General features: G+C 41.1%; 1 protein-coding gene across 8 annotated transcripts in view; it reads left to right on the top strand.

Annotated features, from left to right (window-relative positions):
- KLF7 (KLF transcription factor 7) overlaps window positions 1–10,425 on the top strand; it is a 98,997-nt gene extending 88,572 nt beyond the window's left edge. For all 8 annotated transcript variants that reach the window (XM_054549705.1, XM_063713005.1, XM_063713004.1 and 5 more), the window contains one exon: window positions 4,245–10,425. In XM_054549705.1, the coding sequence (XP_054405680.1) occupies window positions 4,245–4,296 (52 nt within the window). In that variant the 3' untranslated portion in view covers window positions 4,297–10,425. The remainder of the gene's footprint in view (window positions 1–4,244) is intronic.
- The last annotated feature ends 3,078 nt before the right edge of the window (window positions 10,426–13,503 follow it).

Here is a 13,503-nt window from a genome sequence, read left to right as displayed (position 1 = left end):
TGACTGGACAGTGCAGCCCCCCTGAGTGACCAGTGACTAGAGGGATAAGTGGTTTTTCAGCCCACAGAGTTGGAGGCTGCTGATGGTGGTAGATAGGGCTCAGTTTCCATCAGTGGTAACATGCAGGCCCTCATTCTACCGACTGACTCAGTGCAGTTATAATCCAGGGAGACAGCTACTAGCGTCGTACATTCCAGTTCTTGGGCAGTTTAGAGGGTGCATTTTGATCTTTATGTCAGCCCACTTATAAGTGGTAAGAAATACCAGCCCGTATCTTAGCCTCTTGGTCACCTAGGAGATTGCTATTGACTTAATCCCTATGTGACGTTAGTGTACCTTTTTTTTTTTCATTTGAGACAGTCTGGCTTTGTTGCCCAGGCTGGAGTGCAGTGGTGCGATCTCGGCTCACTGCAACCTCTGCCTCTGGGGTTCAGAAGATTCTCCTGCCTCAGCCTCCCAAGAAGCTGGGATTACAGGTACCTGCCACCACGCCTGGCTACTTTTGTATTTTTAGTAAAGACAGAGTTTTGCCATGTTGGTCAGGCTGGTCTTGAACTCCTGACCTCAAGTGATCCACCCACCTCGGCCTCCCAAAGTGCTGGGATTACAGGCGCGAGCCACCACACCTGGCCTAGTGTGCCTTTTTCATAAACAAGAGAAATGACTGTGGGGTTGACTAGTTCTCCATTATGTACAAATTTCAATAATTAAGGACCTTCTTATTTAAGGTCACCTGGCTGCTGTAAAGTTATAAATACCCTCTAGGGGTATATTACCCTTAAAATTATTTGATTCTGCACTTCTAGATGCCAAGTTTATCTATTACCTTTTACTATTCCTATGTGGAATTCAGTAGGTATAAATTAGTAAGTATAAGTTAATCATGACTAAGTACCTTGCTGGAGTATTGAATTTAAATAAAAGCCTCAATAGTAAGGGACCTGGTCTAATCCTAAGCATCATACATTTTTTTGGAATTTGAACAAATAATGATGCTCATTTGATTCAGTAGGGGTGCAGTTACATTTCCTACCATGTTAAAGGTTTGGTTTACTTTTTTCCACTTTTTTTCCCCTGAATTTGAAGGATAAAGGGAGATGCTTATACATATATTGCTAAATACCCAGTAATTGGTAAAGGCAGAAATAAAGCCGAACACATACATTACTGAATGGTTCTTTCAAATAAAGTTCTGTATCAAGAATACTAATTTCCGGAGAGTTCCCAGGATATAGAAAGTAAGGAAAGGGGTTTCCCACTGCCAGGCCCTCTCTTCACTCCTTACCATCTCAAATCCCTGCATTCCTCTTGGACAGGCAGGCTTCTGGGTGTCTGTGTTGTTGCTTCTCACAGGTGCATCCTCCTCAGGCCTGACCAGCTTAACCTCAGGATTAATTTTCTAGTTGCTGCCTTGACCACTTGCCACAAAGTTAGTATCATGTTCATTTACTTTTCAAGTTTATGGTCTTACAGTTCTGTAGGTTAGAAACTTCTAGGTTAGAAGTCCAACATAGGTCTCACTGGGCTAAACTCAAGGTTTTTGCAGAGCTGCATTTTTGTTCTGGAGGCTCTAGGGGAATATCCATTTCCTTTCCTTTTCCAACTTCTAGAAGCTGCCCACATTCCTTGGCTCATGATGCCATTCCTGCATCATTAAAGCTGTTGAGTCCTTCTCGTGCTGACATCTCTCTGGTTCTCTCTATCAATTCCTTCTCCCACTTTTAAGAACCGTTGTGATGGCATTGAGCCCAACCAGACAATCCAGAATAATCTCCCTGTTTAATGTCAGCTGATTCATAAGTTAATTCCATCCACAACTTTAATTCTTTATCATGTAACCAAACATAGTCCTAGTGTCTGGGCATGAAATGTAGACATTTTGGAGGGAGCATTATTCTGCCTACCAGAAGCTCCTTAAATTGACAGCCCAGTTCTCTCTTCTTCTCAGTGTGGTTAAGCAGATGTGACTAAGAGTGTGGGCTCTGGCGTCAGACTGCCTGTGTTCAAATCCTCTTTCTGATGAATATTTCATCTGGTAGTGGGAATAAGAATGGTACCTTCTTTATAGAGATCTTATAAGGATGTTACATTTAAAAAAGAAACACCTACAAACAGAATGTCCCAACTTGGATCTTCTTTCTCCAGGTTGTTGGGATAAAAGAAGGAGGGAAAGAGAGAAAGAGAAGGAAGAAAGAAGGCAGGGAGAGGAAGGGAGGGAGAGAGGGAAAGAGAACAGGCAGTGGACAATACTGAGTTGTACCCTCAGGACATGAGTTATGCCAGTTAGATGCTAAATTCCCTGCAGGCTATATTGATTTTTCTTTGTACGAGTGACATGGAGTACTAGTTTTTAAAGAAAACTTAGTGACACTGTTTTATAGCAAAGCAAACACCCTTTAGGGGCATCTCTAAGGGATTATCTAAATATCTTCCTCATACAAAGTCAGGGCTGGAAGTAAGTGGGTATAATTGGAATTGTTATTATGCAGCATGTTATTGGATTAGATTGTTTTCTGTTGTACTTTTCACATTTTTATGTGGTTTTCGTTTTACCCTTGTCCCATTTCACTTCATTCCCTTGGAGTTCTATCCTACACATGTACCTATTTAAGGAATGGACACAAACAGGGGGTGTGGAGAATGTTGCGGTCAAGGGAAAGGGTGGATATTTTTTGTTTGTTTTAAGAATGAACAAACAGGGAAATCCTGCCCTGAACAGGAAACCCTGCTAACCTGAACAGTGTAGCTTGCTAACATTCTGACAGGAGTTTTGGACTGTAGGGGTGTCTCAGGCTTCAGGGAGCCTGGGAACTTTCTCATAGGTTAGAAAGCAGCTAGTTTCAGGCAGGTGATCCAGGGGGAAAGCATACACTCAGAGCTCAGAATGACTGCTGTCATGTAGGCTGACTTCACTGGGATTTCATTCAGAACCTGAGATTGAAGCCTGCAGGGATTTGGAAACACCCATACAGTCAGGTTTCTGCATGTTATAGACTGCAGTTAGCCTCCCAGGGTATTTATGTGCTCAGGTAACTAAGAAGAACAGAATTAGATTTGTCTTTAGGCTTTGTTGGATCCAGCTTCTCTGATATTATCATCAGGACTCTTTCTATCCTCCAGAACCCCTTTTTCTGTTGACTTCATTCTCAAGCCAACTCTTTCCCACAATGGCAGTATAGACACCAGTCACTCCAGGATCCCAGTGGAAAGAGAGCTTCTCTCTTCCAATAATTTCAGCAGATGTCCCAGGGCTGGTTCTCATTGGCCTTTACAGGTCACATGGCTGTTGCTTAGCAGAGTACTATGGCCACAACTTCAGCCTCACACAAATGAGAATGCAGAAGGGTTGCTACCCAAGAGAATATCAAATAGCTGGTGTTAGAGGAAAGAGGAAAGAAGATGACCACTGGATCCACTCTGACATGAAGAAGGCACTCCAGTTATGGGCCTTAGGTTCCAAGAAACACCTTAGCCTCAGTTTCCTTCACCCTCCTCCTTTCTGCCCCCAACACACACACACAAAGGGTGAGAATACTTACCATGGAGGGTTGGTGAGGATGGCGTGATATTGGGAAAGCCCTTAACATAGTGCCTACATATCGTAACATACGCAATAACTGTGAGCACCCTTCTTCATCCTTTTTTTTTTTTTTTTTGACTTGAATATAGAGTGTCTGATAAGCCTGTAAGTAGTATCACAAGCAGTATTTCTAGGCTTTCATTGTAAAGTTTAGGATTGAAATCTGGGTGTTGAAATTTCAAAGTTCCACCCTTTGATGATATAGATTAATTATTCTTTATTATATTTACAGTATGCAGGCATGACACAGATTTCAAAAGCACTTTCCCATTCTTCTTTAATAATCACAATTATGATCATAACAGTTAACATGCACTGAGATCCTACAATGTGCCAGTCGGTATTCTAAGTACCTTGCATAGATCATCTCATTTAATCCTCACAACCCACCTATGAGGTAAATGCTATAATTATCCCCACTCTACTGAGGAGGAATTAAAGTACAGAGAGGTTAATGTGCTCAGAGTCACACAGCTATTGGAAGAGATGGGATTTAAACCCAAGCATTTTGCCCCTTAAACTTACCTTCCCAACACATGGCCCTGTTTCTCAATGCATGTGCACTGTCTCTGTTTAAAGTAAGGGAAATCATTTCCTAAGGAGTGATACAAGTCAAGCTGTTTGCTGGGAGTTCTCTAATATCCTTGTTGTTTATATCTCCTAGGTGTTTTTCCAGGTCTGACCATCTTGCCCTCCACATGAAGAGACATATCTAAAAAACCGAAAGGCCAGAGTTGCCATGGCATCGGCTAGTGTCTAAAGGAAACGCCATGAGGCAGGGGGCTGGACTTCAGGCGGGGACCCATTGCCTCGCAGAAGAAAGTTCTCACTTATAAACCTCTGTACACACACACACATATACACACACTCACAGACCCACACACATACACACTGTCATGCACTCAACTATATTTAAAATATATACGTCTATTCTTTATGCCTTGCCCTAGCCAGATGGAAGAAGATGAAGAAGGAAACCAGGTGAACTCAGCAAGGCAGACTGGCTGCTTACTTCAGCACTATTGGAATTATTTCCCGCTGTTGCCAATGGAAATCAAAGAAAATGGATGTGACGTCTGTGCAGGTGGACGGCAGTCCGAGGGGCTTATTTAACTTGCTTCTGAGTGCAACTTGATAGGAGAATCCAGCATCTTAAAGTTGCATATGTGTAGCACTAATGTTTCTTTTTAAATAGTTGGGGGAAAATGACCTAGAAAACCAAATTGCAGTTTGGTAGCCAAAATTAACTCTTGGTTTATCTGTCCTTTGTGTGTGAAAAGTCCTACTATTCCGTGCGTCAGACTTCCTCACAGAACTGTTGACTGGTTTTGGTTCTTAGTACTATTGAGATCTTTCGCGTCGATCCCAACGGCCTTAGCGGCGGCAGACTGGAATAACACCTTACACCTTTCTGGCCTGCATTTCTGTAGACTTCACTCTCAAGGGAGGAGTTTTCTTTTCTTACTTTTTGACTTTTGCACACCATATGCACTAGGGATTCTGGAAACTTCTAGCATGACTGCAAAGTGGCCAAGAGAATAAAGTCCTTGATGATAAATCACAGTATATCCCTTGAGCCTCACCTTATTGCCAGTGCTAGATTTTTTCTTTTTAATCTCTCCGTTTTTGCTAACGAAAACTTGAAAAGCTTATTTGGAAGCTTAAATGTTTTATCTTTTCTCCATGGACTAAACCTCTCCAGGACTCTCTCGGCACCTGGATGTCCAGCTCTCGAAGCAGCCAATCAGATGGGACATCACAGTTCTCTCATCCTCCTTGAGGCATGATGACCTCAGCTCATAGTGATCAACCGTTGTGCTGTGTGTCATTGCTACCCCATAACCAGTTACAGCATAGATGTCGCTAGTCTCAGAGGGCAGCTGCGTATTTAATTTAACTCTGGTTTATGACCTGACAAAAAGCCAAAAATATCACTCTTTCCAGGAGTGGGGAAAACTGAGGATGCCTCCCAAGTCTAGTGGCTTCACAAAAGATCATCCTATCTTCTCTGTCATGCCCACTGAGCTCCTATTCCCCTACTTGTTACAATACACAATTTAAAACGCCATTGTGGGAGTGAAGGGTTGACATTTAAGGAAAAGGTTGAGGTGTTTCTCTCATGGGCTGTCTAAAAGGAGAGACACGTTTCTTTCTTTCTTTTTTTTTGGCTAGGCCCACCGTGACTTGTGACCTAGAGCCCCCAGGATTAACAGAGGCCTCACATTTACTCTGCAAGCTGACTCCAAAGGAGTCTACAGTCCTTACTTGTCATACTACACACACACATCCAATAGTGGTCTCTGTCTACCCGCATTCCTAGCTAGCTGGCACTGGCCTCAACTCCAAAGACTGCCTTTAGGACCATCAAATGGCCTATGCAAGCAAGCGGGGTGGTTATTAGGACAGATTGTATATTTTGTATATTCTGGGACCATCCCTTCAAGACACGTCTATAAAACAAAAATGGCGCTTGGTCCACACACGGTTGCTGCTCCCTCCTACCAGCTGGCTCCCCTCCTGTCCTCCTTTGACTGTTTGACTCATTGACTGTTAAAATGCCACCCCATACATATTTGGGATGCAAAACTGAAGTCAAAAGGAAACAATAATATAAGAAACACAAACACATATATGACAGCAACCTTCAAGATCTGGGTTTTCAGCTTTCTGCAACCTTTGTTTTCACTGAAATGTTGAAACTACTCGTCTGAGGGCAAAGGAACCTCCTCACAAATGCTGTAGCTGCCAATTGGACACTTGGGGCATTTCGAGGTCTGGCCCTAAGAATTTACTTTCTCCTTTTCCTTTTTTCTATTTAGACCAAAAACAAAAAACAAAAAACAAACAAACAAAAAAAAACAAAAAAAACACAAAATAATACAAAACGAAAAAAAAATAAAAGAACACCCGTTAACACACACACGCACACACACACAAAATCTGTCCATTTGCCGGAGGCAACTGTATGTATGTTAGTTGGAGGGTATTAAAAAAAAAATCAGTTTTATTCCAAAGATTTAAAACTAGACATGACTTAAAAACAATTTCTGGAGCACTGCTTGCTGACAATCTCGTAGTTCTCTTCTGCATTTGAGTGCATTTTTGTGGCCAGTCCATCAGGGCGTACCATGGGATTATATTTGAATGTGTGGTGCATCCTTCCTGGATGAAGGATGTGTGAGGGACCTTGAACCTCAGCTGTATTAAACTGTAGCGCCTCCAGTCAGTGCACTAGATGAAACTTTCAGACACCCTGAATTCTGTTGGTTCCTTTCTTTTCCTTTATGTAGCAGCCTCCAGCATGAATGCACGCACACGCCAGTGATGGCATTAAGCCATGGCCACCACGATTTGCAAATGTTCTCTCCCAAGCTGGAGCTGCTCTTGCCTCTCGAAATGCTATTATTAAGGGTTTATAATACTTAATTTAATTTTCGAACTGACCAATGCAAGGCTCTATTAAAAAGAAAGTTTAAAAAATGCAAAAGAGTTATCATTGCTTGTTTGCTCCCTATTGTCATCTGTGGTCTCATTTGAATGTGGCAGAACAAAGGCCCTTTGGTCCTCACCACTGTCTGAAATGTTCAGTAATTTCTCTCTCTTTTGTATCAGTGAGGTCCTTTGTAATCTGCTCCTGACCTTTCTTGGAGCAGGGTGCATTGAAACTCAATGGTGGTGCTTGCTTGCTTCAGAGTCATTTGTTGACTGTGAGAATTGGCCTAAGAATTTGGTGGGTGCTAAGTGGATGGCTTTGAAACTGTTCTTCTTTAGCCCAGTTGATACCCATGAATGATGACCAGTCCTGATCATTTTGGAAGTGGATGTGTAATAAAATGTCCATCACCTCTGCAGTGGCAGAGATGGTTACTAAGAGCCTCTAGAGCGAGCAGGTTTTCCAAGAAGTAACCTGAAGACATTTTGCTCCCAAGAAGGACTGGTTATTTAAAAACAGTGCATTAATGGACATTTGAAACACATCAAACCCCTTTCTCATTTCAATTGTTATCTCCTAACACTCCAGGGGATCCCAAATTTGAAAGGAAAAACCCGGCCTGGTGTTTCTGGTGGTGTCCTAACAAGCACGCTTTTATCCAGGGTTCAGAGTTGGACATGTAGAAAAAGAGTTTCTAAGCCACTGACAATATTTTTTTTTTGGAATTTCAAATTATACTTCTTTCTCCTGCCACATGACTGTAAGTCATAGACGTGGAAACCTGAAATTATAATGCTGCTCCTAGCTACTGGCCTCCTGCCCCACCCATGGTTAATGGCTCAGCTCAATGCCTGGTGGTAATGAGTATTATGTCCAGAAAAAGAGATGTTCAGATTCCATGACAAAGCTGCATTTTTGTAAAAATATTGGAGACCCCAAAATGAACTTCATGCTGACCATTTCGTCCTCTCTGTGTGCTTTCCCTTGCAAAGCCCTTCAAATATCCTCTTCTCTCGACGTCATCTCCTCTCCACCTGCACCTCTTGTGCCCTTTGTACATCTTTGATTGCCTGATGATAACAGGGTAAAAGGACAGCCAACCTCATGCCTGATTAGCAGAACCGAATCCTAGTTTTAAAAAATCTTCTCTGGCTTCAGAGAAGATTTTATAAGGACTTTTGTTTGGGATAAGCTTTCCAGATTATCCATGTCTATTTGCATCAAAGGGGAAAGAAATGGGGCTTTTGGATGGCTCTTCCAGTGCATTCGGAACATTGCCTCTTGCCTTTATTCCTGCATTTTATGGCAAAGCCAAAAGAAAGAAACTCAAGTTGCAAGAACAAAACCCAGTGACTAGTTTTGATGGTTCAAAATGATTTCCTTTATGGAAGTCACTTCATAAAAGGTTAAATAAAAAGTGGGAAGTGCTTTTGTCTTCTCTTTTGCATGAGTTGCTTTTAGGAGCAGGAAGAAGGTAGGCAAAGTAAGATAAAGATGCAACACATTTAACTACAAAAATCAGGTTCATTTTTTAGTTTATTAGAATTTTTTTGAAATCTTAAGAGGGCCAGCATTTCTGGCTACAATTTTGCACCCAGAACATTGCCAAAATGAAGATTCAGTAAATAGAACCTGATTGAAATTTACTCCTGGAAGCTTTCCTTTGCATTTTCGGGAAGTGGCCGCCTGCCAAGCGCAAGAGTTGGGGGGCAGGAGGGGAGGACTCAAATTCTGGGTGTCTGGATTAAATTTCGGTGAACATGGTGATATCTCAGTTTGAAAACTAGAGGGCCTATCCTGAGTATACATCAATGACTCTTTGATGGCCTACTTTCCTCAGTGAGGATCTTTGGGAATACTTGAGTTGGAACAACAGAAATGTGTGAAAGGAAGCAGAAACTTCTTGTAAATAACGTGACCTCCCATGACGAACTGCCTGAGGCTTCAGGGTTTTTTCTTGCTTTTAACACTCTTAAATCTCCTCTGTTGGTTCCTAATAGATCCCAGAAAAGGGAAAAATAAAGCTGCAGTTAACTTTCTTATGTGCATCCTTCCAATATAGTACTGTATTCTTCAGGTGTTTTGCATTTAACATAAAAGTCCTCGGGAAACAGGTGTCAAAAACAGAGAGAGAAATCCTGGGCCATCACTTCACAAATATCCCAAACAAGATATTCTTTTCAAACAGGGCTCCCTCTCCGTGGTCACGAGGGAAGGTTGATAATGTTCTTTGTTGGGGACTGTTTATACAATTTTTTTTCAACTGTGAGCTTTGGAATCGTAACTTGCTGTGAGTCCAGCTTCTGTGTACTGCCATAAGATGGACCCCACGTCAGCATAATGAGGGTGGTATATATGCTCGCACCTAGACACGCGCATATGTACCTGTCGTACCTTCACGGAAGGAAAACAGGCTACTGACGTTTCGGAGGAGTAGCCACCAGTGCCTAATATCTTTTGGGGGGGATGGATGCTTATAATTGCCAGTATATCGAAACCACACTGGGAGTTCCACACAGCGGGGAGGGGTTGGGGGTGGGCAGAGGGGACATTTTAAACCTAGGCCTTTGGACTGGAAGCAGAATGATTTCTGCAAACCTAGGTCCTGAAGGCTTTGGGGCTTATTGGCTGGTTCTCAACCTTTTTGTTTTTTCTTCCCAGCATGCATTTCCTATCTAAACCCAGACTTAGTTTAATTTCCTTATCTTTCACTTCTGCTTCATTCCAGGGAGGAAAAATACACCTGTTAATGGCCAAGATCTCCTTGCTAACACAGAGGCAAAAATAAATGTCTAATGTTTTTGAAGCCTCCCCTTCCTTTCCACAAGCCCCCACCCGCCCCCGCGTCAAGCTCCTTCTCCCACTTCCTACTCCCACGCAACTTCCCAACCACTGAAACTTTTCTTTCAAATCTCTATTATCCTCTTAACAGTTGCTTGAATAAATTTATTTTTGCACTATACATTTTCTTTTTGCCAGATGTGTCTAACAAGTGTGTTTGGAGAGACCTACTCCCAGCCCCGTCTCCTTCCCCGCCTCCCCCCGTCACATTCTCTCAGGCCTTCTCTGGTATTTATAATATATCACAGAAGTACCCAGTCTTATAGCCCTCGGTTATGCCTTTTTTTGACATTTTATTTTTTTTAAGCTTTTTATATATATATATAAATATATTACTTTGTCAAGTTTTTTTGCTGTACAAAAGTCTTAAGATTTAAAACTATTATTTGTATTATATGATGGTGGTATGTTAATGTTACAAAATTATTAATGAAGAAAAAATTTATTTTTGTTACTGGTCTGTTTCATAATTCTTTTTTAAATTGGTATATTGTAAGATATCTATGCAAAAAATGTTATGTGACGCATTTTTATTTAAGAATGTAATATGTGTAATAAACAGTAGAATGTGTTTGGCCTTGGAATGCTTTACTGTATTTCTCCTTAGCTTGTTTCACTGGGGAAAAAAATCTTCGAAAGACACAAGTGGGTACTTACATACTTCGTGAAAGTTTTCTTTCTTGGAGAAAGGGAAAGCAAAAGGTTGTATTAGGTTATCTTCGTTTGGGAAGTTGTGTGTGTGTGTGCGTATGTGTGTATTTTATAGTTTCATTGAGGCAGCTCAATGCCCAAATAAGAAGGGTCACTGAGTTTATTTCTTCAAGGGGAAAAAGGGAGCCAATTGTTGGAGATTATGAAAAGCAATATTTTAGAATGATAGAGATTACAAGATGTTATTTGTTTAGGGGGTTGGGAGAGGGTTATTGAAAGCAGTTTATTTGGTGAGAGAAGGAGGCAGTTTGTTCTGGGATGGGGTTTAATAGGAACCTATTGGGAAAGGATCTTTGAAGCAGTTTGTGAAGGAAGGAGGAAGGGGAAAGATCAGAGGGAATAATTTAGGTGAGGGGTAGGGGGCAGTAAAATGACAGGAGATGGTTGGAGTGGGGAGGAAATGGGTAACTGGAAGCCAGGAAATCCAGCTGGCTGTAGAGCGTACAAAATACTAGAAGGAAATACAAGCAGCTTCAGACCCAGAGAAGAGAGGGAGATGAAAGCCCCAGGGAAAATTCTCAGAACTGAAAAGAAAAGTACTAAAATCTCTGCCACACACGACTTCCAGGAAAGAGCATCACCAGTAAGGAGGAAGGTAGAGAACCCAGCTGGTGGTGTCGCCTCAGCATCCCGAGCTCAGCGATTCCCCAAGAGAAGTGGTGTCATTCACAGGAAACAACAGTAAAACACATTTGTCATATGGGACACAGCACTAGTCCAGCTTTCTTTGCATTCTTTGGACTTACAGAAGTGGATACGGTGGTGAATAACCTCTATCCCTAATCAAATGAATCTGACAAGAAACTTTCCAATAAATGTTTACTTTAGAAACCGTGGCTAGTGTGACTGAATTTGCTGCATGGATACAGACATTTCTCATGTCCCTGAACAGGAAACAGGTGTCAGGAGTGTGACAGCGGGTTTGGAAGGGAAGCTGAGTGATCAAGTTCTTGCTCTCATAAAACTCAAGGTGAAGAGAACAGTAGGTGCTGCAGGGGCCGGGAAAATGGTTTTGAAGTGTTAAGCATCAGCTGCCGCATCTCCCGAACAGGCAAGTGAGCTGGGCAACACGGCAGCCCAAAGCTGACTGACAAGAAACCACACGATGTAGTGGGGAAAACACAGCCCCTGGAGTCTGAAGACCTGCCTCGTACTCCCTGTGTCTTCAGCAGCTCTGGGACTAGATGAGTAATTTAATTCTGATAACCAAAATCATTTACCTGGAAATTTCTCTGAGTGAGGAAGGATAAGATAGCTTGGCAATATTACCTACAAGAAGGCTTATTATTCCACTTCCCTGACTTACAAAAAGATATCAAATTGAACATTTTAGGTGAAGCACAAATTGCACTGTACTGAAATGTTCAGACAAGAGGGTGGTAAGTCTAATCTATCTGCCATAAGGAAATGAGATGGTTTACATAAGTGAATATGCTAAAAGACTTAAGCTTACATATTTAGAAATGAAATTTTTGCTTAAGACTGGTCTAAATATATATATTGCCCACTTTACAACCTTTTTGAGCATCCATTTTTACAATATAATATAAATTCAGGGATGACTCCAGACTGCGGGGTTGCTTGCCCTGGCACGAAATGGCTCTATACTTTATATTGGGTGATTCTACTTTCTCTTCTGTGTTCTCCCTATTTAGAAGTTGCAAGTCCTTTGTGTGTCATCTTCTAGAAATATTTATCTCCTAGTCAACTAGACGATCAAATAGGCAAGCTTGGTAACAAGAATTCTTAAGTGCAGAAACAACTATAATTTGAATCCAACAGGCAGTAGTCTGAAAGTGTAACCTGCATGTCATAGGGGGAAGAAGGTGCGTACCAGCTATAATCTGCGGTTGTATATGGAGCTGGGAATGCTGGGGTAATGGAAAGAAGTCTCATAAAAAGCAGAGTTCAGTGGAATTGATAAATAATGTATTATTTGTAGCTCGTTTTCCACTTACAGGTTTAGAAGAGGAGATGGTTAAAACTTTTAACTAAAATAAGATTTTGAGGTCACTGGCAGGTGATGGTTTTCTGTTTTATCCATGAGCCAATTCCTAATTCCTTCTCCAACATTAAATATTTTATCTGAGATTTTAAAAACTATCAATAGTGACTGGCTTCAACTTAACCTATTAACTTTTTTGCCTGATCATGATATAGCTATACATACAACAACACTATATTTAAAAGTGAGGAAGTGATGACAAAGTTACAGGAGGGTGGAAGAACAAAATTTATGTTTGTTTTATAAACATTTACTTATGTTTATGAAATTTTTCATTTTACATACACTGCATTTGAGTTGTCCAATAAGACTGCGTACACTGAATAGGTATTATTCATCACCGTGACCATTTGCTCTCACAAATGGTAAAACTGGGGGCACAGAAAGACAAATATTGCATTATTTCACTTATATGCAGAATCTAAAAAAGTTGAACTCATAGAAGCAGAGAGTAGAATCATGGTTACCAGGGGCTTTGAAGTGAGGAGGGGTTGGGGAGATGTTGGTCAAAGGATATAAAATTTCAGTTCTACAGGAGGAATACAGGGATCTATTGTACAACATGGTAACTATAATTACTAGAAATGTATTTGTGCAAAAATCACGAAGAGAATAAATTTTAAATTGTTCTCACCACAAAAATGGTAAGTATATGAGGTAATGCATATGTTAATTATGGCTTGACTGAGCCCTTCTACAATGTATACACATTTTAAAACAGGTTGTTTACAATAAATATATATGATTTTTATTTGTCAATTAAAAACATAATTCAAAAAACAAGTAGAGAAACTGGGGTTCAAAGAGAGTAAGTGACTTGATCAAGGCCCAGGGAACACGGTAAGTGGCAGACTTTTCTCTATACCTCACTGCTTCAGGGTGAGGAGTCAGCTCGATGCTTATGTACATGATGTCTCCAGACATAGTATCACG

Source organism: Pongo abelii, chromosome 11 (assembly GCF_028885655.2).
Source record: "Pongo abelii isolate AG06213 chromosome 11, NHGRI_mPonAbe1-v2.0_pri, whole genome shotgun sequence".
In the NCBI taxonomy this organism is placed as follows: Eukaryota; Metazoa; Chordata; class Mammalia; order Primates; family Hominidae; genus Pongo; species Pongo abelii.
This window is presented reverse-complemented; position numbering and strand designations above follow the sequence as displayed.